Here is a 24,369-nt window from a genome sequence, read left to right as displayed (position 1 = left end):
AATTTTTAGGATCATTATCACATGATCCTTTAGAAATCATTCTAATATGATGATTCATTATCAAAGTTGGAAACAGTTCTGCTGCTTAATATTTTTTCAGAACATGTGATACTTTTTTAGGATACTTTGAGGAATAAAAAGTAAAAAAAAAAAAAAAGTAAAAAAAAGAAGCTATGTTTTTCAAATATAAATATTTTGTAATAACAATATACACTACTTGTCAGTAATTTGGGGTCAGTTAATTTTTTTTCTTTCTTTTTTTTAAATAAAATCAATACTTTTATTCAGCAAGGATGTGTTAAATTGATAAAAAGTGATAGTAAAGAAAATATATTATTAGAATATATATTATTAGAATTTTTTTTTTTTTTTTTGAATAAATGCAGTTTTTTTAACCTTTTATTCATCAAATATATTAGACAGAACTGTTTCCAACACTCATAATAAATCAGAATATTAGAATGATTTCTAAATGTTCATAGACTGGATGTTACATGTGACACTGAAGGCTGGAGTAATGATGCTGAAAATTCAGCTTTGCATCACAGGAATAAATTATTTTTTTAAAGTATATTAAAATAGAAAACTATTATTTTAAGTTGTAATAATATTTCACAATATTACTGTTTTTTCTGTATTTTTGATCAAATAAATGCAGGCTTGATGAGCAGAAGAAACTTCTTTCAAAAACATTAAAAATAGTAATGTTTCCAAACTTTTGGTCTGTACTGTATGTATATATGTATATATATATATATATATATATATATATATATATATATATATATCAGTATATACATGTGTATATATATATATATATAGATAATATATATGTATAATGATACATCGTGACCTCATCCTTTGGTGTCTATAAGCACACATTCATACTGTTAGTTTACGTGCCGCTCAGCACATTTCTACACACATATCCTGGAGGAAATACTTCAACGACACTAGTTTGCATGCTCTTTGATGCTCTAGTTTCCTTCATATGAAGCTAGCTTCAGCTCTCATTAGCTCCATGTTCTGAGGACTTGTCTAAGATCTGCCAGGAGCATCTGGCTCTGTAAAAGCTGGATTTAGGTTCTTTCAGAAATGTTACCCAAACCGTTGCTCTTTTCATAATCATTCACCTATTCCTGTCACATTCCTCATTCTTTCCTGATAAGCTGCTTCACAGTTGTTAGCTCGGTAGTCAAATCCATAAGAGGCATAAAGATTAGACAAACAGTGGCCTCGCATGCAAAGGACCAAGCGTCATGTTTAACTCCATCTCATACATCTGATAAGCATTCACATGGGCAAATCACACTTGAGATGTAACACAAGTATTAAAATCACATTAGACTGCCAGATAGGATTACTTTCCTTTGTAGATTGCAAACCAAATCAGGGCCTCCTTTTTCTACCTTCACCATCCACCTTCGTTTTTTTGTTTCTGAAAATATCTGTTGAAAATTCTCTTATTTCTTCAGGCGAATGGTAAGAGAAAAGGAAATTAGTGACAGTTACAGTAAGAAATGAAAATTCACATTTCTCATCGAACTAGAGGTTAGGAGTTTCTTGTAAAAAAAAAAGCCAACAAACTTTCTGAGCATGTTTTCCCACATCTGAGAGCTGTGCAACATCTACCTACATGTGCTGGTAGACACTGAAAGTCTTGAGAAACATAGTTTGTTTGTGATTATTACAAAACAATTTTTTAATCCTGTTTTGAAAAGCACTTTTCAGCTACTCTGTGTGGGAGATGATTACATTAAGAGTTTTAGAGTATTACGTTCCTTTAGTTAGCAGTTCTGAGTAGAGGTCTCTAAAAGTGGTCTAATAATTTTATACATAGCTAATTTTGTAATGGCTGTCAATGGAGAAAGATGGATTTTAGGACAGATGGTGTAGTTCTAGCCGGACGTTGACTCATTGGTTGGGGCCAGAATGATCCAAAAGTCTATTTTAAATAAATACCAGCAAGTGCTAAAGGCTGTAATGCCACAAACTCTTTCACACAATTTCGACAACCAAATTTTTTTGGAAGACCTGTCAATCAAATTAGTTCACACTTAGCCACTAATAACCTGGTCTGACCTTTCTCATCCATGGCTCTTTATATGTAAGAGAGCAAGCTCTGGGAAATATTGTTATAAAAGGATTCTCTATTTGATTGTGGTGTTTATATAGAAAGGATAGATCACATACTGACACATTTCCAAGCTGGCAAAGGTGCAGAAAAGGCCATTTCTGTTTGATCGGTCTTTACCGTAAGTATAATATTATGAAACCAGTCAGTCGGTCAGCACCAAAAATAAGTATTAGTCCAACTCACAAAGAAACCAGGCCATTCCTCAAACTGCCTTTTATTTCATCATTGTTTCCCGTTTGTACTTGTGTTATTTCCATTTCCAGTTGCACATGTAGCCTACTTACATTTCTGTTGTGGCCGTAGTGTTTCCCTATTTCCATTTTAAGAAACCGCTGTATTACTGAGCCAGCACTTTCTTTCGTGTTCTTCTCTTTTAAACAGACAATGCAAATTTCAAAGAAGCCAGAATATCGTTAATATTGGTCAGATTTGTTTAATCATTTAAATGGTCTAAACCAGAGTTGGCTAAACGTTTTACTAAAAAGGTCCATAATTTACACTCAACTATATATCAGACATTTTTTTATTTACTTATGTTCACTAAATTTAAAAGCAAAAACATGTAAAAAAAATATACGTTTTCGCTCTATTTATACGCCCTCTTGTGCTATGGCATCTTGGACCAAATCTAAGGTCATTATGTGGGGCCTGGTTTGGGCATCTCTGTATGACTGACCACACAATTTTTATTAATAACTCAATATTGCATATATACTGTAGTCCACCCCTAAACAACCATTACTAGGGCTTAAGCAGATCATACAAAAACATACAAATTTATGAATTCATATGCATTAGCCACCAATTTGAAAAAATATAACATATTGCAGTTACGAATTGCCCTGAGATTGTGTTGAATATCCATTTGTCTAATCTGTAACTTTTAACCGCACTCTGAGTTTCTGTGTTCTTGATTTCAGGACCAAACAAGAAAAATAGTTAAACGTTTTCATATTTAGGGTGATGAGGATCACTTTGACTACTTGACAGCCTTTGTTGCATCATAGGTAGTTGATATTGTAGGAAATGCCAAGTTCTCGAAATTGAAACATTTATCCCAAACACCGAGGTTTCACAGCTTTTGTTTGTTGCCCACTACTCAAAATGGCTTAGAAAAAATCCAGAGAAATTTCCAGCACTGTCACGGAAGCCAAAACCACCTTCCCACTCAGTAAACCCTTACTAAATCATCTACACTTACCGCTGTTACTAGGGCACAGAGCCAGTTGGAGTTCAATTGAGGTCACAGTTTCCCAGAATCATTGCTGAATATTTAAGGGAGCATAGGCAAATTGGAAATAATACATCTTTAATGATGAATTTCAACACCATAGCAGTGCAGGTTTTTTGACTGCTGCTGGTTTTTTTTAGCTATTAAAGGGATAGTTCACCCAAAAATAGCATTTCTGTTATCATTTACTCACCGTCATCCAAAGCTGTATGCTTTTTTTCATCTTCTGCAGAACCCGAAAGAAAACTATTTCATTTTGGGGTGAACTGTCCCTCGATGAGTGATGCCTGACAGTGGTTTTTCCCTGTACTTTAAGCCACAATGCAATATACAGAGAGAAACACTGAGTTTGTTTATATATTTCTTTCACTTCGCTCTGTATTGCTGAACTTCAAAATGGAAATAGGAAATGGGAAATAGGGTATAAGTAACAAGAGTGCAAAGCAGTCCAAAGAACAGCGTCAGACTATTATGTCTGCTTGTGTACTTCTTCCACAGATGAATCACATAAACTGCTGAAGTATCGGTGACTCAGGCCATCTCTTGAATCACCCCCACTACACTGATCAGCTCTCCGAATGATTGTACTTGTCTTCCTCTGGAAGTTTTCCAACTTGGATCCATGCGCTAAAGAGGGCCGGGATAATTTAAGAACTTTATTTATGCATTTCATCAGCATAAATGTTCTTCTGGCACAAGATCAAAAGGATGGAAGAAATCTGAATTTCTTAATGAAAGTAATTTCTTCTTCTTTTCTCCTCATCCTCAGGGTCATACGCCTCTGTGCGATTAGAGAATGAGCATGAGACTTTGGTCTCTATAGAGACATGGCAGTTCCCCAGTGAGCTGGGGGAAAACTTCAAATGAGGCCAGCGAGTCAGTCTAGGAATCTTTTAAGGTAGAAAGAATGCACATTATACATTATTTATCAGTTTATTTATCTGCAGAGAAAGGATCATAGCATTCATATCTTCATTGTTCCTATATAAACATCTCATTTACTGCTCTGTTTGCCACTAGGGAGATACAATAGGGAAAAACACTTGTTATGTATGTATTGTCATTTACTTTGTTCTAAGGAAAAGAGACTAATTGTACTGTGTTGTAATCTTCTTTTCAATTTCTTGGTAAACTGGTCACATCTTCTTAAATACGTCTTCCTTTTTCTTGACTTCCAAAGTAATCTTGTCATCAAAAGACATCTTGACAGCATTCTGTAACTATTTTTTCTCCTTCCTTTAAAAGGATCAAATTTCATCAAATCACCAAAACAGTAGTAAGAGTATTTGTATTTGTGTGTGTGTGTGTGTGTGTGTGTGTGTGTGTGTGTGTGTGTGTGTGTGTGTGTGTGTGTGTGTGTGTGTGTATGTGTGTGTGTGTGTGTGTGTGTGTGTGTGTGTGTGTGTGTGTGTGTGTACATGTTATTCTATCCCGATGGAGACTTAAACCTGAATACACACTGACTCACAGGGACTTGTGTCACTGTGGGAACATAAATTAAGGTTCCCATGGGGATACGTAAAAATGCAGAAAGTTTTCTGTGAGGGGTAGGTTTAGGAGTAGGATTGATGTAGGGTGATAGAATATACGGTTTGTACAGTATAAAAAAAAATAAAAATAAAAAAAATTTTGAGAGAGAAAGTTTGAGGTAAGCTTATTATTTTATTTTTTTCAATTAATACTTTAGCAAGGATGCATTAAATTAATCATAAGTAACAGTAAAAGCATTTGCATTATTTGAGCTAAACATTTACATATAAAAATTTGTAATAATATTTCACAATATTGCTGTTTTTACTGTATTATTAAATAAATGCAGCCTTGATGAGCATAAGAGACTTCCTTAAAAAAGAACGTACCCCAAACTTTTTTTTTTACACATATTTTTGCATATAAGAAGCAAATATTTTAATTTCAAAAGGAAGCTGAAGTGTTAGATTGGAAATAAAGGCTATCACAGAGTGACATCCAGTAATCTTTCTCTATAGTATCAAACAGGAAATATGAGACCATTTGTTAAAATCTCTTATTTTACATATTCTTTGGAACAGCACTGATAGCGTTAGCATGTTTCCGCCTCTAGGCAATAGACAACAGAACTTTTGAACAGTGCAACTAGATATCATTCATTCCTTTCAGTAATAGACAGGAAGGCTGCCTGCTGGAGATTCTCTGTTATCTCTCATCTGCTTCCTGCTCTCCCGTCGTCTTATCACTCGTGTGCTCCCAGCATCTCAACTGATCCACAAAGCACAATAGCAATAATCAGCCTTTGTGCAGTGGTTTTCCCTGGCTCCACCCATCAGCGACTTATCATTGATTGTTTGAATATGGCACAATACAGCTAAACTTATTCACAGCTAAATTAATCCTCCTTTTTGCATGAAGTGGTCTCTAATCCTGTTAATGTAACATCAGTGGATTGTCTGTTGTTTTCACTTCTTAAGCTGATGTCCCACATAGCAAACAGACTTGGCCCAAATGTGGCCTCAAGCTGGCACTCCTGGCCTCCTTTCAGCAATGGCATGTACCCTTTCAGCCAGAGCTGGGCCATGTGTGGCAATTATGGCACGGCGTTTATCATGGCAAACAATATGAGGGCTGATTGTTGGTGGGAGGAGTGTGGCCCAGATCAGTCCAGTGATATGTGGCCCAAATCATGGAATTTACAGCAGCAATTACTCCAGTCCTCAATGGAAAATGAAGCTTTTTTGTTAGTTTGGTTTGTTTTTTTTTGTTTTGTTTTTTGGAAACTGCCTTACATTTTTTCAGGATTCGTTTGAAGAACAGCATTTATTTGAAACAGAAATCTTTTATAACAATGGAATTATTTACTTTCACTTTTGATCAATTGAATGCACCCTTGCTTAATAAAGGTATTAATTTATTTTTTTAAATAATGCATAAAACGAATTCAGTTTTTTACTCTTTTTATTTGATAATTTGACTTAATTATCTTAAATATCATTCATTTCGGGGGAAAGTCACACCACATGACAACCTAATCTAAAGAGCATCACATCATTAACCCACATTTTCTGTGTAGCATGGCAACAGTTGTTCATCAGCTGATACAGATGAAAACATGCCACATTGCGACAGTCTGCTGCATTCTCCACAACCTAACACTCAGAACAGGCTTGCAGACACTGGATTTGCATAATTCCTTTAATGAATCGGGTGCTAAAGCAAATATATATGCCACTATCTGCAGGCAGAATACATTCTGAGAATTCCCCTTTAAGAAGTTTTGTAATGGTCACACAAGTCATGCTTTCCCATGGTTTGTGAACACATAGTACAAAAGATTGCACAGTTGAAGCCAAATTTATGTGTCCCCTCTCCAAATGAGTTTGTAGGATGATGCTCATTATCGTAAATTAAGAGCTTTGTACAGAGAGTGCTAGTGGGGGAAGTGCAGTATGTGGTTCTTTCCCCTAGTGCAAGATCAGCTTTGACATGTGTTTACTCCTCTACATAAATATTTAGGAACACAAAAATTCTCTCTGTCTCAAATATTTTGCTCAACTCTTTGGTCAAGTCCCCCATGGGCCAGTGTCTATGTCACAAACTGTTATTCATATTTATCAGCTCAGCCTGATTGCTTCTTTTGGCCTTCCAGCTTCCGTTTTGGACTGATCCACTATTTTATAAGGAAGCTTATTTTACTTAGAAATAAACGTTTTTGTTTTTTGTCTGTCATTGAATTAAAAAAGTTAATTGTGTTTTTTTTTTCTTAAAAATTGTTAGTTTATATCTTTCTTTTTTTTTCCACCACAGAAAATAAATGAATAAATTAAATTAAGATAATTGTGACTTTTATTTTCACAATTCATGCTTTTTTCTTGCAATTGAACTTTTATGCCTCACAATTAGGGTTGGGATCCCGAGAACCGGTTCTGTTTATTTAAAAGAACCGGAACCGTGAGAAATTTCTAAGTTTCGGTTCTGAAAACGGTTTTGGTGTGACACGTGACCAAGCGATGTGAGCAGCCTTGTGCTGGTCTTCTGATGATTCCCTGTTTCCTGTAAAGGATGTCACAAACCGAATAACAGAAACGCTGCCTTGCCTCATTAATTACTGAGCACATTGTTTCGAATGACGCACACTCCACAGACTCGCCGCGATGCATAGTGTGCTGAACACAATTTTTCCATGACTGTACGCGCACTCGTGCCTTTGTTAACTGTGCACATTGTTTTGTCTGACTGTACATGTACCCAGGGCTGGACTGGGACAAAAAATTGGCCTGGGCATTTTTGCCCAGACCGGCCCACTATATGATCATAAACACCACCCATCTTTGCACGCCCTTAATTATATGCATATCAACTCCTATTCATTAAAACCACTAATGCCATGTAATGAGTGAGTATAGGAACGAGTGAGAGTTAACAGATGAAATAAGTCAAAATTTTATATTTATTAATACAGTTGAACTATATTCCACAGCGGTGAATCCTAAAACAAGCTATAAGCGGCTCTGTCATAGCAATACCAGTGTTTCTTACAGGATTTTTGTTAAAACTATGGTGGTGTGTCCTCGGTCCTTCAAGGGGGGTTCGGGGGCATGCCCCCCCGTGAGAAAATTTTGTGCATTTTAATGTTAAATTCATTAATCTGGTGCACTTTGAGAGTTCAAAATTAAAAGCTCCAACCCATATTCAGTGTGCAAATTAAACAAAGAAAAATTCAAACCTCTTTTAGTTACAGTGTCTATTTACATTACACCTATACATAATAATAGTTATAATATTAATCCAATGACAGTAATACAATATTTTGTAAAACAAATGCACAAAAAAATAAAGGAAACTTTCTTAATTAGTTGTACCAATTTCTATACTTGAAAGAGATAAGCACATGATCTTTTATTTTGACGCAAACTGCATCAAGCTTTTATTCTGGCGGAAAACATGGTTTACAAACGCCTCTTATTAAATTTCTAGTGAATTGCGGTAATCGTCAACTATGCAGATGTGGAAATAATCTACACTCATGACATGGCCTAAGTGTTTTGAAAGTAGTTATGCTTACCGCAGGCTCTACACTTTCTCATCTCTCTCCTGATCCTCCGTCCTCACTATCATCATCTGCCACAGGAGCTGATAAAGGTCAGAAAACATGTATTTTGACACAGTTAACAGTGTCTGCTTTAAGGGCCTGGTTCTATTTTTTCACGCTATTTATCTGCACATTCCTTGCGTTTCTTCTCCATCTTTTTTTACAGATACACACTGACACTGCTGCCGCTCGCTCACTCGTTTAAAGTTGTGATTGGGCCAGCCCAGTGTCAATCAAGAAAAGAGCCAATGGGCCGCTCATCTACATGTTTCATGGGCTGGTCTGTCAGAAAAAAAACTAACACTGACTTTGACCAATGCATTACACCGGCACAAACCCAGCGCCGCCAATTAAGCAAAACAAAACAAAACGAATGGGCCGCCGATGTACAAATTTTATGGGCCGTTAAAAAAAAAAAAAAAAAAAAGTATGAGTATGAGATATATCGGCCCAAAAAGCACGTCGGCCCACCGGGCAAATGCCCGGTATGCCCAATGGCCAGTCCAGCCATGCATGTACCTGCAGCACGCAGCACCTGCCGCCACTAAATAACATTATATTTGTCCCATTATAATGTCCCATTAGTACGAATATTAATTTGTCATTAATATACATACTGACTTCAACTTAGACCACTAAATAAAAAGACTGCTGTTGTTATGTAAGTATGAGGGATATATTATTTAGTGTACAGGTCATTTCACGAGTGATAAACAAAGTGATAGAAAATATTTATTTTCATGCATGTTAAATGTTTAAAAATGTGGAAACCACTCATTGCATCACACCATCTCCTGACTGCATTATTCTTTGTAAAATAGGAAAATTATGCAGCGTGTGTATACTGTACATGGTTAAAAGTATAACAGTTTATTGTTCATTAATTTAGGGAAATGAACAAGTGTCTCAGCCCTCAAGGGACTATTTGGCCAATCAGCTTATTCCTGCTTGAAATGCAAAATCTTATTGATAGTGTAAAAAACATCAACTTTGAAGCACATGCTGATTGATGGACTAGCATTACTCAACATTACTTAATATCTTTCAGCAACACTACATTCAATGAAGGTAAAATAGTAAAAAATATAATAATAGTTAATTTAAATGGAACCGGAATCAGAACCTGAAAATTTGTATACGGTAATAAATGTTGAATTTTGACATTGCCAACTTTTAAATTAAGTTGACAGTAAGTAATAAACAGTATTGAGTAGATGAGTATTGTGCATTTTTCTTTACTACAATTTTTTGTATAGTTGTTTAATGATTTTAATGGAATCGGAACTGGAACCGTTAGGTGAAACCGGAACCTGAAAATTTCTAATGATTCCCAACCTTACTCACAATTGTGACTTTTCTTCTCAGAATTATTGTTAATTATAAACTTGTAACTCAATGTAACTCAAAGTCAGTTCTGCAATTCTGGGGATTTTCTCTTTCTCTCTATTTTTATTTATGTCTTCCGCCACAAAATAAATAATAATGAAATACAATAAAAAAGTAAAAGAAAAAAGATAATTGCAACTTTTCTCACAATTCTGACTTTTTCTTACAATTGCAAGCTTTCTCGCAATTTTGAGTTCACATCTCACAGGCCAGAGAAAAAAAGTTAAGAGTTCTGAGATGTTAACTTACAATTGCAAGAAAAAGTTTATACTGAGTTGCTATTCTAACTTTTCTGTGGCAGAAACAAGCTTCCATAGTTTCAGGAACCGATTAACAGTGTTAAAAATCAGACTACAGCTGAGCTGAACTTTTATAGCTGTGACTACCTGAAATTGAAAGTGAACCGCTGTCAAAGTCAAAGTACAGAGTAAGTCTCTTAATATGAGATTTGATCAGATTAACCAAGTTAGGGGGTTAAGCAGATCAATCTTGTCTTGATCTTGTTCACTAAGCTTATCCTTAACTATGATGTTAAATACACAATAACATTTTAACAGCCAATAAATTAGTCCTTAATCCAGGATCAGCAGAGGAAATGGCCACCCTGCTGTTGAGCAACAAGAGGTAAATGCCATTTTGTTCCATGTAAATTGCCCGCTGCTGATCAACTCAACAAGACTAATGGCTGAGACTGCTTTCATTTGTGAGATGGCCCTGTTTTTTGAAGCAGGCAGACTGCAGGGCTGAATGGCATTGAGGTTAATTATGTTAGTAAGGTGCTATGTTTGTGGCACCCTGCAGATCTCTTCCCTGTCGAAACTGCTCTCTTCCTGCCAGGCGGCTCGTGTTACTACTGTCAGAACACTTAATTGCCTGGAGCACTTAATTAAGTGGAGATCATAATTTCTGGTAATCAGGCGTGTTTAACGTGGTCCCCCTTCCCCATCTTTCCTCCTGGACTTTTACTGCATGATTATTCAGATCCAGACAACTTGTTGGATGGAGGTTGGTTTAGATAAATGGCCAGGTCCCTATGGCCTGCTTCATTACTGCCTGATTTACTGCACACTCTCTCATAGAAAATATGGGGAGAAATGCAATCACCATTATGAGATTGCGCATTCCAGAGAATTTGATTTTAATGTTCGGGTCAGTGACAAATATGAGTGTCCAAGACAAGACAATCTTTTAAAAAGTGTTTTCTTAGATATGTACTCTTTACATTCATATTATTTTCACATGATTTTGAAAACTGTGTTCAAGGAACGTTTGGTCACACTTTATTACAAGGTTCAATTCTCACTATTAACAAACCATTAACCAATTACACATTTTTGCCTCAATAAACTCCTAATTGGCTGCTTATTAATAGTTAGTAAGGAAGTTGTTAACTTTAGGTGTTGGGTAGGGTTAGGGATGTAGAATATGGTCATACAGAATGTGTGCTTTATAAGTACTTATAAACAACCACTGTGTTAATAATAGGCATTAACTAGTTAATAGTGAGAATTTCCCCTATACTAAAGTGTTACCTTACGTTTATTTTAATTACTTTAAAAAGGCCATGTAACCTTCAAGCAAGTGAAGTGTACACATCTTAAAGGGATAGTTCACCCAAAAATGAAAATTATATCATTAATAACTCACCCTCATGTCGTTCCAAACCAGTAAGACCTCCATTTATCTTCAGGACACAGTTTAAAATATTTTTTTGATTTAGTCCGAGAGCTCTCAGTCCCTCCATTGAAACTGTGTGAACCGTATACTGTCCGTGTCCAGAAAGGTAAGAAAAACATCTTCAAAGTAGTCCATGTGACATCAGAGGGTCAGTTAGAATTTTTTGAAGCATCGAAAATACATTTTGGTCCAAAAATTGCAAAAACTATGACTATTCAGCATTGTCTTCTCTTCCGGGTCTGTTGTGAGAGAGAGTTCAAAACACTGCAGTTTTATATATATATATACACACACACACACACACACATACAGTCATGGCCAAAAGTTATGGCAGTGACTGGGTACTAACCAGGTGAAATCACTATCATACTAATTAGATTGCAAGAGCCCTGATTGCTATAAAAGGAGGGAAGAAGCGCTTCAATCATTGTGTTCTTGTTACTGTAGCAATGGTTACCTCCAAAGAAACACGTGCAGCCATCATCGCTTTGCATCAAAAAATCATACCATAATAGCTCATTTACTTTTAGTGTTTCTATATAAAAGAACCTGCAGTTATTCAACAAAGAGACGTGTGGTAATTTAAAAGAGCCCATACAGTATAATGGAACCACAAAGGCCATTTTTCAGGCTATGTCCGAGGCATTTTCCCAGGGTGGCCCAGTGAGGTACATTTTGCCATGTTCAGCAGAGGCTTCTGGTAACAGATGTCCTCTGCACCATGATGCAAGTTTCCCATCGGCTACACCCTTCCAACACTGCAAGTTTCCACCCACTTGGCTGGGCCAGCAGTCATGTCTGTCATTGTTCTGGAGGAAGGTGATAACACACTAGAGTTTGAAAACAAAGCTCCTCAGCAACATTTACATGAGCTCTTAATAAAGTTCAAGTGGCGTTTATTGACCGAGTTTCAAAAATTGTTTGAGGTTGCCATAAGTAAATTTTCATCAGAATTACAAGAGCACTAAAGATCCACAAACGGAAGAAATGTCTTTGAGCTTTCTTTTATATCCTGTCTACCCTTTGTGATTGCGAGTGACACTGCTTCCCACCTTGCCTTCAGCCCGATCTGATAGATGTTAAGGGTAGGGAACAGGGAGAAATTCACACCAGCACCTTTCTGTAGCTGCCCTCACACCGGCGCAGCTGGTGTACGTCTTGAAAGAGTTAGCGCTGCCCACGCTCTCCTATCACGCTGAAGTACAGAGGGCGATGAAGACAGGTGAATCCACCCTGCTTGTTTTGCTTGATGTTAGAAGTACAGCAGCGAAGCATACGTTCGAAGCTCTCTGCCGTCATTTGCTATGAAATATTTATATCTGTCTGCATTAGCATTAGCAAGCTACTAATTGAGTTCTGTGTATTCAGACATGATTAACTGGCTGGCATTCCTCAAAGGAGAGACCCAATTAGATAGCACTTGCATGGATTGTGTTTCAACTTTCCTCCTCATGCTGTTGTTCCTGTTTGTGTGTATCTATGGATCAGCGCTTAATTTCCATTTACTTGCATGTCTCTCCTGTAATGTTGTAACCAGGCAGAACATGTGACTATTTGAAGCCTTTTTTCTAGCTTCTTTCTTAGAGTCAAACTTGCATCACTTCCTTCATTGGAGGAAAATATGTGACCCCAAGCTGACCCAGTGGAGTGTCAGTTCAAGTGCTGCCTGCTGTATTTTGGCTCCAGTGAAAGATGGATCTGGAGCCATGTGTCTACAGCAGTCACATTCTGCTTTCAAGCTGATGTTAAGGTGGGCAGACAGTATGAATACTGATTAGGAGGAAATGAAGACAAAGCAGGGGACCAGACAAAGTTCAGGATCAATGACATGCTGCTTTTTTCTTTTGGTCCAGATCTATTAATTTGTTAAAAATAGATTAAGAATACAATTCTTGTTATTCCTGAATTAAATGGTTAATTATTGTCTGTTCAATGAATAATTCAAAGTGCTTGGGTTTGTATAGTATAAAAACAAACTCTTTTACTTGATGCTTACACGGCATGACATTTTTACAGTTTTTGTGAGCTTTTTCTTTTTTATAATGTATAAAAGTTTTTAAAAGGCATATGAAATCAACATCAATACTACAAGTATATTTCTAAGAACTTGCCCCGTGTATTTCAGACTAAAATATATATATATATTCTTTTTTCTTTATCAAGGACACTCATTTTTTGTGATTGCCCAACATCAAAATCTTTTACTTTAAATTTCCTTTAATAAGCAGGTGGATAAAAGTGCAAGTATAGCTTTCAATAAGATGTTTTTAAAATAAATTCCACATAGAAAGATCTTTAAGAAATATTTGGATATTCTACAGTAACAGCGAAACCATCTGAGGTAACTACCACAGTGAAGTCAGTATAGGAATGTCTCTGAAATATAATGGTGGGGTGATGTCTTGGGAAAAGACTCTGAGAGTTCTTGGCTCAGTGCCTCTGCATGCATATCCAACCCCCTGTAGCTCTCTTTCCTTTAATTCTCTTTATTTTAGTTCAAAAGATAGTTTCCCTGAGCACCTCACAGTCCCAGGGATCCAAAGCGGCAGTTTGGTTCTAGTCTGGTTTTCGGTCTGCTCAATGCTAAGGGCCTTCTGTCGACCTGTCACCCATTACCGTCTATCAAGACTAGTTAAAGCTGTCATCCTCATTCTTAAGCCCTATATCTATATTTATATGCCTGCAATCTTAGTTGGCTAATAATTTAATGCATTTTTCTTAATTAAGCCTAATGACCTTTGACCTCTCAGCTACAGTCAGTGAGTTCATAGGTTTGCTTTTTTTTTTCTTGATCCACACAATTTCCCTAGTTATTTTATGTATTTATTTAATTTATTTTCTGGGCAGCGTCTGTATATGTTCATATCACATACAGGTGCTCTACTGTGAAGTTTTCATATGTACATAATAAAACTTGAATTTTGGTGCTGACAGATAATCAGAAAGATTTATGTGAAATGCTGCATGATATATTTATAACGAATCAGGGCATTGCTTGAAATTTAAGTATTAAAGCCCATTCTGGTTTTAAAAATATTTAGGTTTGAGAAGATATTTGGTTACAGTTTGTAAGGTAAATGCATTTGGTAGGGTGACATTGAAGGGTACAGATGTTTTAATATTCTGCGCAAAACAAATCCACGCCACCAAGATAACTGAGAATCATGTAAAATTGATAAAGCCTCCTATCAAAGAAGACATCCAGTAACTTCAGAGTGTTTTGCTTTAATTCACAAAGAGCACAATGAATTGGCAGTTGATGCTTACAGTATACACAGAGCGTATGTCATTTTCCTACATGAATATTTATTTGTTCCTCACTATTTTTTTCTTCACATTGCACCTTCTTTCATTGCATCCTATCTAGACAGTCTGCTTTCTGTTTTATTTACATCAGTCTTCAAATAAATATCATCATTCATTTACATTTAGTCATTTTTATGTCCAGAACTATGTGAAGTTGTCCTTTTAGGGCATTCTTTGTTGTGTTTAGAGATTAGCTTTGCTGCACCCACAAAAAGAAGAGTGACTGGAAGGATGAGAGAGTGTTGGAGCACTTTGTCATGAAATCGAAAAAGCAACAAGGGAAAGAATAGGCTACAATTGACTTCAGTGCTCTCCACTCACCCTTTCGTTCAGAAAGACCTGTCTGACCTAAATTCATTCTACCTCATCTGCCTAGACGTTTGTTTAGCCTTCTGGGCAAACACTTAGAGATAAGTATGAAGCTGAAAAAAGGGGAATATATGTGAATATATTACATTCAGGCAGAGAAGAAGAGTAAATTGAGAGCATGAGTAGACGTTTAGTGCCATCTAGTGGCTCTCCAAGCCATTATTCTTCCACCAGAGAAGCCATTAGCGGTGCTCTGTACAGGTTTTCCTAAACCATCTTTGAAAGTTACCGGACAGTAAATCCACAGCATGTAAATCAAAACTGCTTTGACGTCAAGATAAAGCTGCAGCAAAATGAAAAACTTGGGAAGAAAGGTCTGACTGACCCAGACTTCACTGTCGTGCTGTTAATACGATGACTGGCACAACGTATTGTGAGAAATCTTCTCTGAAGTGTGAAAGCAGCCTGTTTTTAAACGTTTCTTCAGAAACCTGTAAGCAGCAGGGATCCACTGTGGATCACACCTTCCTCTAGGCATTACACTGTGTTCCTAAAGGTTATATACAGACTGTCTGTCTTTCTATATTTCCCCTCCCCCTCTTCCTTGACTCAGAGTTATGAGACAAGCCTCAAGGGTTCTCAGCAGCAAGCTTATTAAAGGCTTTATCCGTTTCCAGGATTTGCAGAGGATTGCGGAACGGACATTGTTTGTACACAAGTGTTGCTCTGGGAAATAATGTTAATTTCTGTTATACTCGTGAAAGGAATGACACAAATTAGAAACTTGTTTACATTCTTGAGCTTTGGCAACCCCTCAGCAGTCAGTCTTCTCTGACACACCTGTTCTAATGCTGACTTGATCGAATAATGATGAGCAGATCGTAGGAGCTCAGGGCCAAGTCCTTTGACCCCTGCGTCAGCTTGCCGGTGAACAGAGAGCATGGGGAATGATCCCAGTGCACAGGCAGTGCAAACAGGATTTGGCTGTGTTGATACATGGGACTCTTTCCAGTAAATTCTGTCCATGCAGCTGAAAACTCTATATACTACAGATCTGTTCCAAGTGACGGATATATTCATAAGTGATGGATTTGTAACACTGTACACTACATTGGCAGGAACACCATGTGTCACATAACTGCCGTTCCTCACACCGGTTTTTTTTAGTATTTAAATTGTTTTTTTTTTTTTTTATTAGAAGTTATCACTTTATCCTCCAACTGGGTAAATCTTTTCTGTGCATATTTTGCTGTGTATGCAATGCTACAGTAGCTTATAATTTGGCTAGAACTAGTGACCTTACTTTGGAAATACCATTTCATATGCCTTAAAATGTGTAACAGTGTGTAAGCTGATGTTATCTAGTATGTTACTCATTTTGAAGAAAAACAATTAATAAACAATTAATATGTTTAGTAAAACAATTAATAACAATTAAACAATAAAACAATTAATATGTTTAGAAGAAAAATGCCTTATAAAGGTAAAAAATACCCCTGGAAACCAATTTACAGGGACTATAAAACAATTAATATGTTTAGAAGAAAAATGCCTTATAAAGGTAAAAAATACCCCTGGAAACCAATTTACAGGGACTATAAAACAATTAATATGTTTAGAAGAAAAATGCCTTATAAAGGTAAAAAATACCCCTGGAAACCAATTTACAGGGACTATAAAACAATTAATATGTTTAGAAGAAAAATGCCTTATAAAGGTAAAAAATACCCCTGGAAACCAATTTACAGGGACAAATATGGCCCCTCAATGGAAAATTTATGTCAAGAAAATGTCAGTTGTCCACTATTGGCCTATATAACCAGCCAAGATACTGTATCAGCACAAAAACACCCCGCAAATGATCATCAAATAATCATTATCGACCAAATCCCAGAAAATAGAGATATCCTTTATCATCAGTATCGCACAGCCTTAGTGTGAGCAGATTTCCACGATCATACTGTCTGCCCTAATCATCAGGGCTCGTTGGTGCGGCAAACATGATGGCTTATAGTGTCGCCACACATGCACATACTGTAGGCATGGAAGTCTGTGTTTGAAAACAGTGCTGAGTGGCTGTGCCAAAGAGACAGGCAGCCAAAGAGGACAGCTGTAGCCTGGAGTACTTACACATACTGAGATGTGTCAGGGCGACCGAATCCCGAATGGAGAAATCCAGGAAATATTTGTGCATCATAGCGTCTCATGCAAAGACAGTCTCACACACATGCTTTCAAAGAGAAAGTCATCCTGTAATTGATCACACACTGATGATTTCACCATCCTTTGCTGTAATTGCTCGGTAGAAGGGGAGGGGGATAGGAGATTATTTTATATGAAATATCGAAATAACAAATCAAGGGCTCGGGGTGGACATTAATAAGAGGAATGTGAGCGAAAAGTCATCAGCTGGCCCGTGGCCCGGTATCCGTGGCTGTGGAAAAGCCTGCAGTCATCAGAAAGTGGACGTATTTACTGCTGCGCCTCTCGCAGAATGAAAGCGAGAGTGAATAATGACTTTGTTTGTGAATCAGAGAGTAACTAATCAGATCTCACTCTCATTCTATTGCTCACTATATATACTTTATATGAGAACCTCCCTCAGGCATTTGAGGACAGAGATACACTTGTGACAGCCATTTGGATGTACCCATTATCCTAAGGAAATCTATTAAATGTTGATAGATAACGGATTTAAAGGGTCTGTTCAGCCAAAATATATAATCTGGCATCATTTACTCACCCTCGTTCCAAACCCATTACCCTCTTTTTTCCCATGTGAACGTTGTTCAACATACATACAGTACATACAACATATGACAGAAATCTCTCAGGTTTCATTCAAAATAACTTTGTGCTTCAAAGATTAATTTAAGCAATATGGGTTTGGAATGGCATGGGGTTGATTAATGACCATTTAAATTTTTGGGTGAACTAACCCATTAATGGTGACAAACGGCCGTTAAAGGGTTAAGAACAGTGATGGAAATAAATTTGTCCTTTGGAAGAAAGTAAGTCAAATGTGTTTGAAATTATGAGTGAGTAAATTATGACCAAACTTTTATTTTTGGGTGAACTATGCCTTAATGTGTATGTACGCTTGCATATGAGCATGTTTGCTCAATGAAAAAGTATGGAAAGTAGTCATAGAAACGTTTGTTTTTATCTGTACTTCTTATCATTATAAATCAAGCATATCTTCAGTTTTGCTTAAATTCGAAGGTTATTCCAACTGCCAAGCCACGTATCTCACTATCTCAGCTTGATTTATGTGCTGATATAAATCTATCTCAGGTTGCTGTTAGAACTTTTGTTTTCTCTGTGTTTGATTTTAGAACACCCTGGAGACCTGCAACATATGTAGTAAGCCCATAATGGAGCGCATCCTACGGGCAACTGGGAAGGCCTATCATCCCAAGTGCTTCGCCTGTGTGGTCTGCCATCGGAGTCTGGATGGCATTCCCTTTACTGTGGATGCCTCCAACCACATCCACTGCATCGAAGACTTCCACAAGTATGACCAGACACGCTTCATATATCCACCTACAACAATGCAGGATTTATGTAAACCCATTTAGTACATAACATGTTGTTATTTCAATCTCAATTACATGTACGTAAACTTAATGAAATACCAAAAGCTATTTTAGGGTTCAGATAGGACGTTCAAAATAATTTAACATCTTATTTACAGGAAACATGACTTTTAAGGAGTCTGTTCAGCTTGTTTGTATGTATTAAGGAATTGAAAGGTTTCAGAAGGAATATGGGATTGTGAGAATATGATCAGAACAGAAATGCCATTGTGTCGAGGAACAGTTGGGCTGTACCTGGATTGTACTCATTGTTACTATTGTGGTATAATTAGGCCACCATCTGCTGAACTTCCCTCTTTGTTGTTTAAATTTCCCTGTTTGTTGGTAAAACCCAATGAAGCGAATCACCTGACACATTTGCTTTTGTGTACACATAATCGCCTCGTCTCTTTCTGTTCCTGTCCTGTGTTCTCAAATTGCTGAACACACAAATGTATCCATTGTGAAGCTTTCTAAAACAGTTTGGGTCGGTAGGATTGTATTGATATTTAAAAATGTATTTATATTTCTTGTTTTTAAGTTCTTGTATGCTCACCAAGAACGCATTTATTTGATTAAAAATACAGTAAAACAATAATACTGTTTACAATAATATTATAATTTAAAATAACAGTAAAATATTTATATATTTTAAAACATCATTTGTCCCAGTGATTGCAAAGCTGGATATTCAGCAGTAATCACTCAAGTCTTAAATGTCGCATGAACCTTCAGAAATCATGCTAATATGCTGATATGGTGCTCAAAAACATCAATAAATCAATCAAATAATCTTGCTTGCTTTCTTTGTCTTTCTTTCTTTCTTTCTTTCTTGCTTGACAACAGTTATATTGCTTTATATTTTTGTGGAAATCAAAATCAAAATTTCAAAAGAACAGCCTTTATTTGAGTTCATTTAGAAAGCTTTTGTAACATAATTAATGTCTTTACTGTCACTTTTGATAAATGTCCTGTGTCTTTGCTGAATGAAAGTATAGGTGCATCTCAATAAATTAGAATGTCGTGGAAAAGTTCATTTATTTCAGTAATTCAACTCAAATTATGCAACTCGTGTATTAAATAAATTCAGTGCACACAGACTGAACAAGTTTAAGTCTGTGGTTCTTTTAATTGTGATGAATTTGGCTCACATTTAACAAAAACCCACCAATTCATAGTCTGTGTGCATTAAATTTATTTAATACATGAGTTTCACAACCTGGGTTGAATTACTGAAATAAATGAACTTTTCCACAACATTCAAATTTATTGAGATGCACCTGTATTCATTTAATTTAAAAAAATCTTACCGACCTTTAAGTTTTGAATAGTGTACTGTATATTATTTTATTTGATCAAATTCACTTGTATCAAAGGTCATCATAAGCCAACTTTGAACATCTCTGTCCTAGAGAGATTTGTTTGTGATCTGTCTTTGTTTATCCTTCCCTTTTTCAAGGAAATTTGCCCCTCGTTGCTCTGTGTGTAAAGAGCCCATAATGCCAGCACCTGGCCAGGAGGAGACGGTGCGTATTGTGGCTTTAGACCGTGACTTCCATGTGCAGTGTTATCGCTGTGAGGTGAGAGAAAGCCCTTGGGGTGGTTAGTTAAAAAAATTCCTAAATGTCTTTGGAAGTTTTGTACTGACAGTTTTGACCCTTTTTAAAACTAATTTGTGTGTGTCCTTACTATAGGATTGTGGCTGTCTTCTCTCTGAGGGAGACAACCAGGGTTGCTACCCTCTGGATGGCCATGTTCTCTGCAAAAACTGCAACACCAGTCGCATCCAGGCCCTCACTGCCAAGGCTACGACTGACCTCTGAGTAACACATATCTACGGTACATGCAGGGCCCTAATGTTCCTGCATTCATCAAAGCCTGAGAAACACCATATCCTGTCACATCACTGCACACACATATTTATGGTCAGACAAATGCACAGGTACGCATAAAGCTGTCAGTCCACTTAAGGTCCCACGACTTGTCTCCTCCACACACTGTGCCTTATATTAAAATTGCACTCATTTTTTCTGTCCAAGCATTTTTATTTACAGATATGTATCCACCAGTGCGCACTACAGCTGTTTGTAAACACCTAAACGAATTAGGCCTTAACATAGAGCAAAGCTGTTAGATTCTAACTGACGTTCACAGAGCTGTTTAATCAGGAAGTGGGACGTTAAGAAAACCGTCACAGAAAATTATAGAATCTGCCTCTAAAAAGGGACCACGATGTCTGATCGCTATGCATTCATATTGTATTGTATTGCCACAATCCAAATACACTTTCACATAGAGCTACTAGTCACACAAGTATATATTCTCTGCAGTGACTTCATGAAATAATCTGAAGTTTTCATTACACATCATTCAAGCATATCTCCTTATAGCGGCTGTGATATTGGAGGTTTCATGTTTGCTAAGGTACACAAGTCAGTATAGAAAGACCTGGATCTTCACCTTGACTCATGCATCACACCTGCTTCATCGGTTCATGTTTTTGTGTACATACTGTACAGCTGTATGTTTGTGAATCCATAGCCTTTCGATTTAAATTTCTGAATTCACACTTTGAGATGAAAGTTACCAAAGAGCTACATTTACTTTCTCTGGGACAGTGTGTATGTATATTATTGTATGCTTATGAAATCTAATGGGAAGAGTGTTTTATCCTTCAAGGACTGTGAATGACCTTCAGTAGCTCAGAAACCTAAACACGTTGTGGTTCATTGAGTGTGGTTTCCTGTTTCTTCCTAAGTGTACCGCTTCAATTCAAGTGAATTTAGCAAGAAACACTCTGTGCTTGGAACTTCTTTGTGGTTCGGTGTATTTTTTTTTTTTTTTTTTTTTTTTTTGAATTGTGCTCAGTTATCTCATCTATTTGAATATCATGAGTAAAACTAGTGAAAAGGTCTAAGGATAAAATATATGTATTTAGATATGCACAGTGAATTGTGCAATAATGTCACGGCAGATTATTAAATTAAAATTCTCAGAGGAAAAACTGTCAGATTAGATTTAAAGTGTGACAATCAGGGCTGAAAGGATGTTGGAAATGTGTTTTATTTGATCTAATCTGATCTAAGACTTTAAGGGCTGATGAGAAGACAGCCTGGTGAGCAATATTTGAAATATCCTCAAATTGTGAATTTATTGTATTAGTATTAGGGAAGCTAGGTAGACATGAAAGTATTATTAAAAATAGGAAAACCATTTAGGGAGAATAATATTTCTTTCGTAATTTTGTACAACCCGAATTCCGGAAAAGTTGGGACGTTTTTTAAATTTTAATGAAATGAAAACTAAAAGACTTTCAAATCACATGAGCCAATATTTTATTCACAATAGAACATAGATAACATAGCAAATGTTTAAACGGAGAAAGTTTACACTTTTATGCACAAAATGAGCTCATTTCAATTTTGATTTCTGCTACAGGTCTCAAAATAGTTGGGACGGGGCATGTTTACCATGGTGTAGCATCTCCTTTTCTTTTCAAAACAGTTTGAAGACGTCTGGGCATTGAGGCTATGAGTTGCTGGAGTTTTGCTGTTGGAATTTGGTCCCATTCTTGCCTTATATAGATTTCCAGCTGCTGAAGAGTTCGTGGTCGTCTTTGACGTATTTTTCGTTTAATGATGCGCCAAATGTTCTCTATAGGTGAAAGATCTGGACTGTGACGGCGTCCGTGATTTCCAACAAGAATGTCAAATTTGGACTCGTCTGACCATAAAACACTATTCCACTTTGAAATAGTCCATTTTAAATGAGCCTTGGCCCACAGGACACGACGGGGCTTCTGGACCATGTTCACATATGGCTTCCTTTTTGCATGATAGAGCTTTAGTTGGCATCTGCTGATGGCACGGCGGATTGTGTTTACCGACAGTGGTTTCTGAAAGTATTCCTGGGCCCATTTAGTAATGTCATTGACACAATCATGCCAATGAGTGATGCAGTGTCGTCTGAGAGCCCGAAGACCACGGGCATCCAATAAAGGTCTCCGGCCTTGTCCCTTACGCACAGAGATTTCTCCAGTTTCTCTGAATCTTTTGATGATGTTATGCACTGTAGATGATGAGATTTGCAAAGCCTTTGCAATTTGACGTTGAGGAACATTGTTTTTAAAGTTTTCCACAATTTTTTTACGCAGTCTTTCACAGATTGGAGAGCCTCTGCCCATCTTTACTTCTGAGAGACTCTGCTTCTCTAAGACAAAGCTTTTATAGCTAATCATGTTACAGACCTGATATCAATTAACTTAATTAATCACTAGATGTTCTCCCAGCTGAATCTTTTCAAAACTGCTTGCTTTTTTAGCCATTTGTTGCCCCCGTGCCAACTTTTTTGAGACCTGTAGCAGGCATTAAATTTTAAATGAGCTAATTAAGTGGATAAAAGTGTAAAATTTCTCAGTTTAAACATTTGCTACGTTATCTATGTTCTATTGTGAATAAAATATTGGCTCATGTGATTTGAAATTCCTTTAGTTTTCATTTTATTAAAATTTAAAAAACGTCCCAACTTTTCCGGAATTCGGGTTGTACATGCACAATATCATTATGCAAATTTCTTCTTTGTTGTTGCATTGACACTTTACTAAGCGGGATATGCAGACATTTTTTTTCGATGAGAACGTGTTCAAGTTGTTCTTAAAGCTACAATGCACACAGTTTGGGAAAATCTGAAATTATGTACAGTATATACAGTATATCTACAGAGTGCCATTTTAAATTTCGAGGTTTAGAGAGTCAACACCTCAGGAAATTTCCATTCATATCAGTGTGCTGCAGTGATGCCCCAGGGATCTTCCCTTCTGGTTGAAGGGTAAATTCAGATGTGAATGTTATGATATATATGCAAACCGGATAGAAATACATGGTTACGTACACCTCTCAATTAATTATGACAGTTTGTTGATTTTGTGTGTAAAATGAAATGCGCTGATAGCTTTAAGCCACGAGGGCTTCATTAGTGCTGCAGTGCTTCAATCTGTACCTCTCTTTCTTAGTACTTTTTCTGTATGTGCCTTTTCCAGCTTGTGTGAAACTGAGGTGGTGGTGTTCGAGCACAAACACAGCTGTGGCTTGTGGCTGATGTTATGTGCCGAAGGAGATGATGTTTGAATGGTCTGTTTTGTTTTTGTTGGGGGTTTTTTCTATTCACACTACCTAGAGGCTATGCATGTTCGCTACTTGAAACCATCTTTATTTCCAGGTTTTATATAGAAAGACCAAATATTTTAAGACTTAATTAGATATCTGTGTATTATGTCTTTAAAAACATTAAGTGTTATTGGAAAGAGAATTATAGTTGTATAACTTGAAACATTTAGGTTGTCCTTCCTCTCTTTTGCTTTACTGTTTATTCCACCAAACCCATCTCAAGTTCTTTTAATTCAGACTGCTTATAGATTTGCTTCATCTGTTAAGCATTTTTGCTCATTTGAGTTGTTCAAATTGATTTGTTCTGTTTAAGTATTTGATCAGGATGCAGTTTAAAACACTTTGTACTAAGTTTCCCCTTCTGTGATCATTACAGTAGCAATAACCTGATGATTATATGAAATTGTTGTTGCAGCAGATGCAGAGTACCAGCATTCAAGTGCCTTGAAATACATGGTATAGGCTACTTTCATTGTCATAGGGCACTTTGATGGGGTTTTTTTTCATGAATAATTATT

General features: G+C 36.7%; 1 protein-coding gene across 2 annotated transcripts in view; it reads left to right on the top strand.

Annotated features, from left to right (window-relative positions):
* The window catches only part of LOC132151889 (lipoma-preferred partner homolog), a 205,560-nt gene extending 184,627 nt beyond the window's left edge, over positions 1-20,933 (top strand). For both annotated transcript variants that reach the window (XM_059560397.1, XM_059560398.1), the window contains exons 9-11: positions 18,447-18,625; positions 20,146-20,266; positions 20,381-20,933. In XM_059560397.1, the coding sequence (XP_059416380.1) occupies positions 18,447-18,625; positions 20,146-20,266; positions 20,381-20,509 (429 nt within the window). In that variant the 3' untranslated portion in view covers positions 20,510-20,933. The remainder of the gene's footprint in view (positions 1-18,446; positions 18,626-20,145; positions 20,267-20,380) is intronic.
* Positions 20,934-24,369: the final 3,436 nt, after the last annotated feature.

Source organism: Carassius carassius, chromosome 10 (genome assembly GCF_963082965.1).
Source record: "Carassius carassius chromosome 10, fCarCar2.1, whole genome shotgun sequence".
Classification (NCBI taxonomy): domain Eukaryota; kingdom Metazoa; phylum Chordata; class Actinopteri; order Cypriniformes; family Cyprinidae; genus Carassius; species Carassius carassius.
This window is presented reverse-complemented; position numbering and strand designations above follow the sequence as displayed.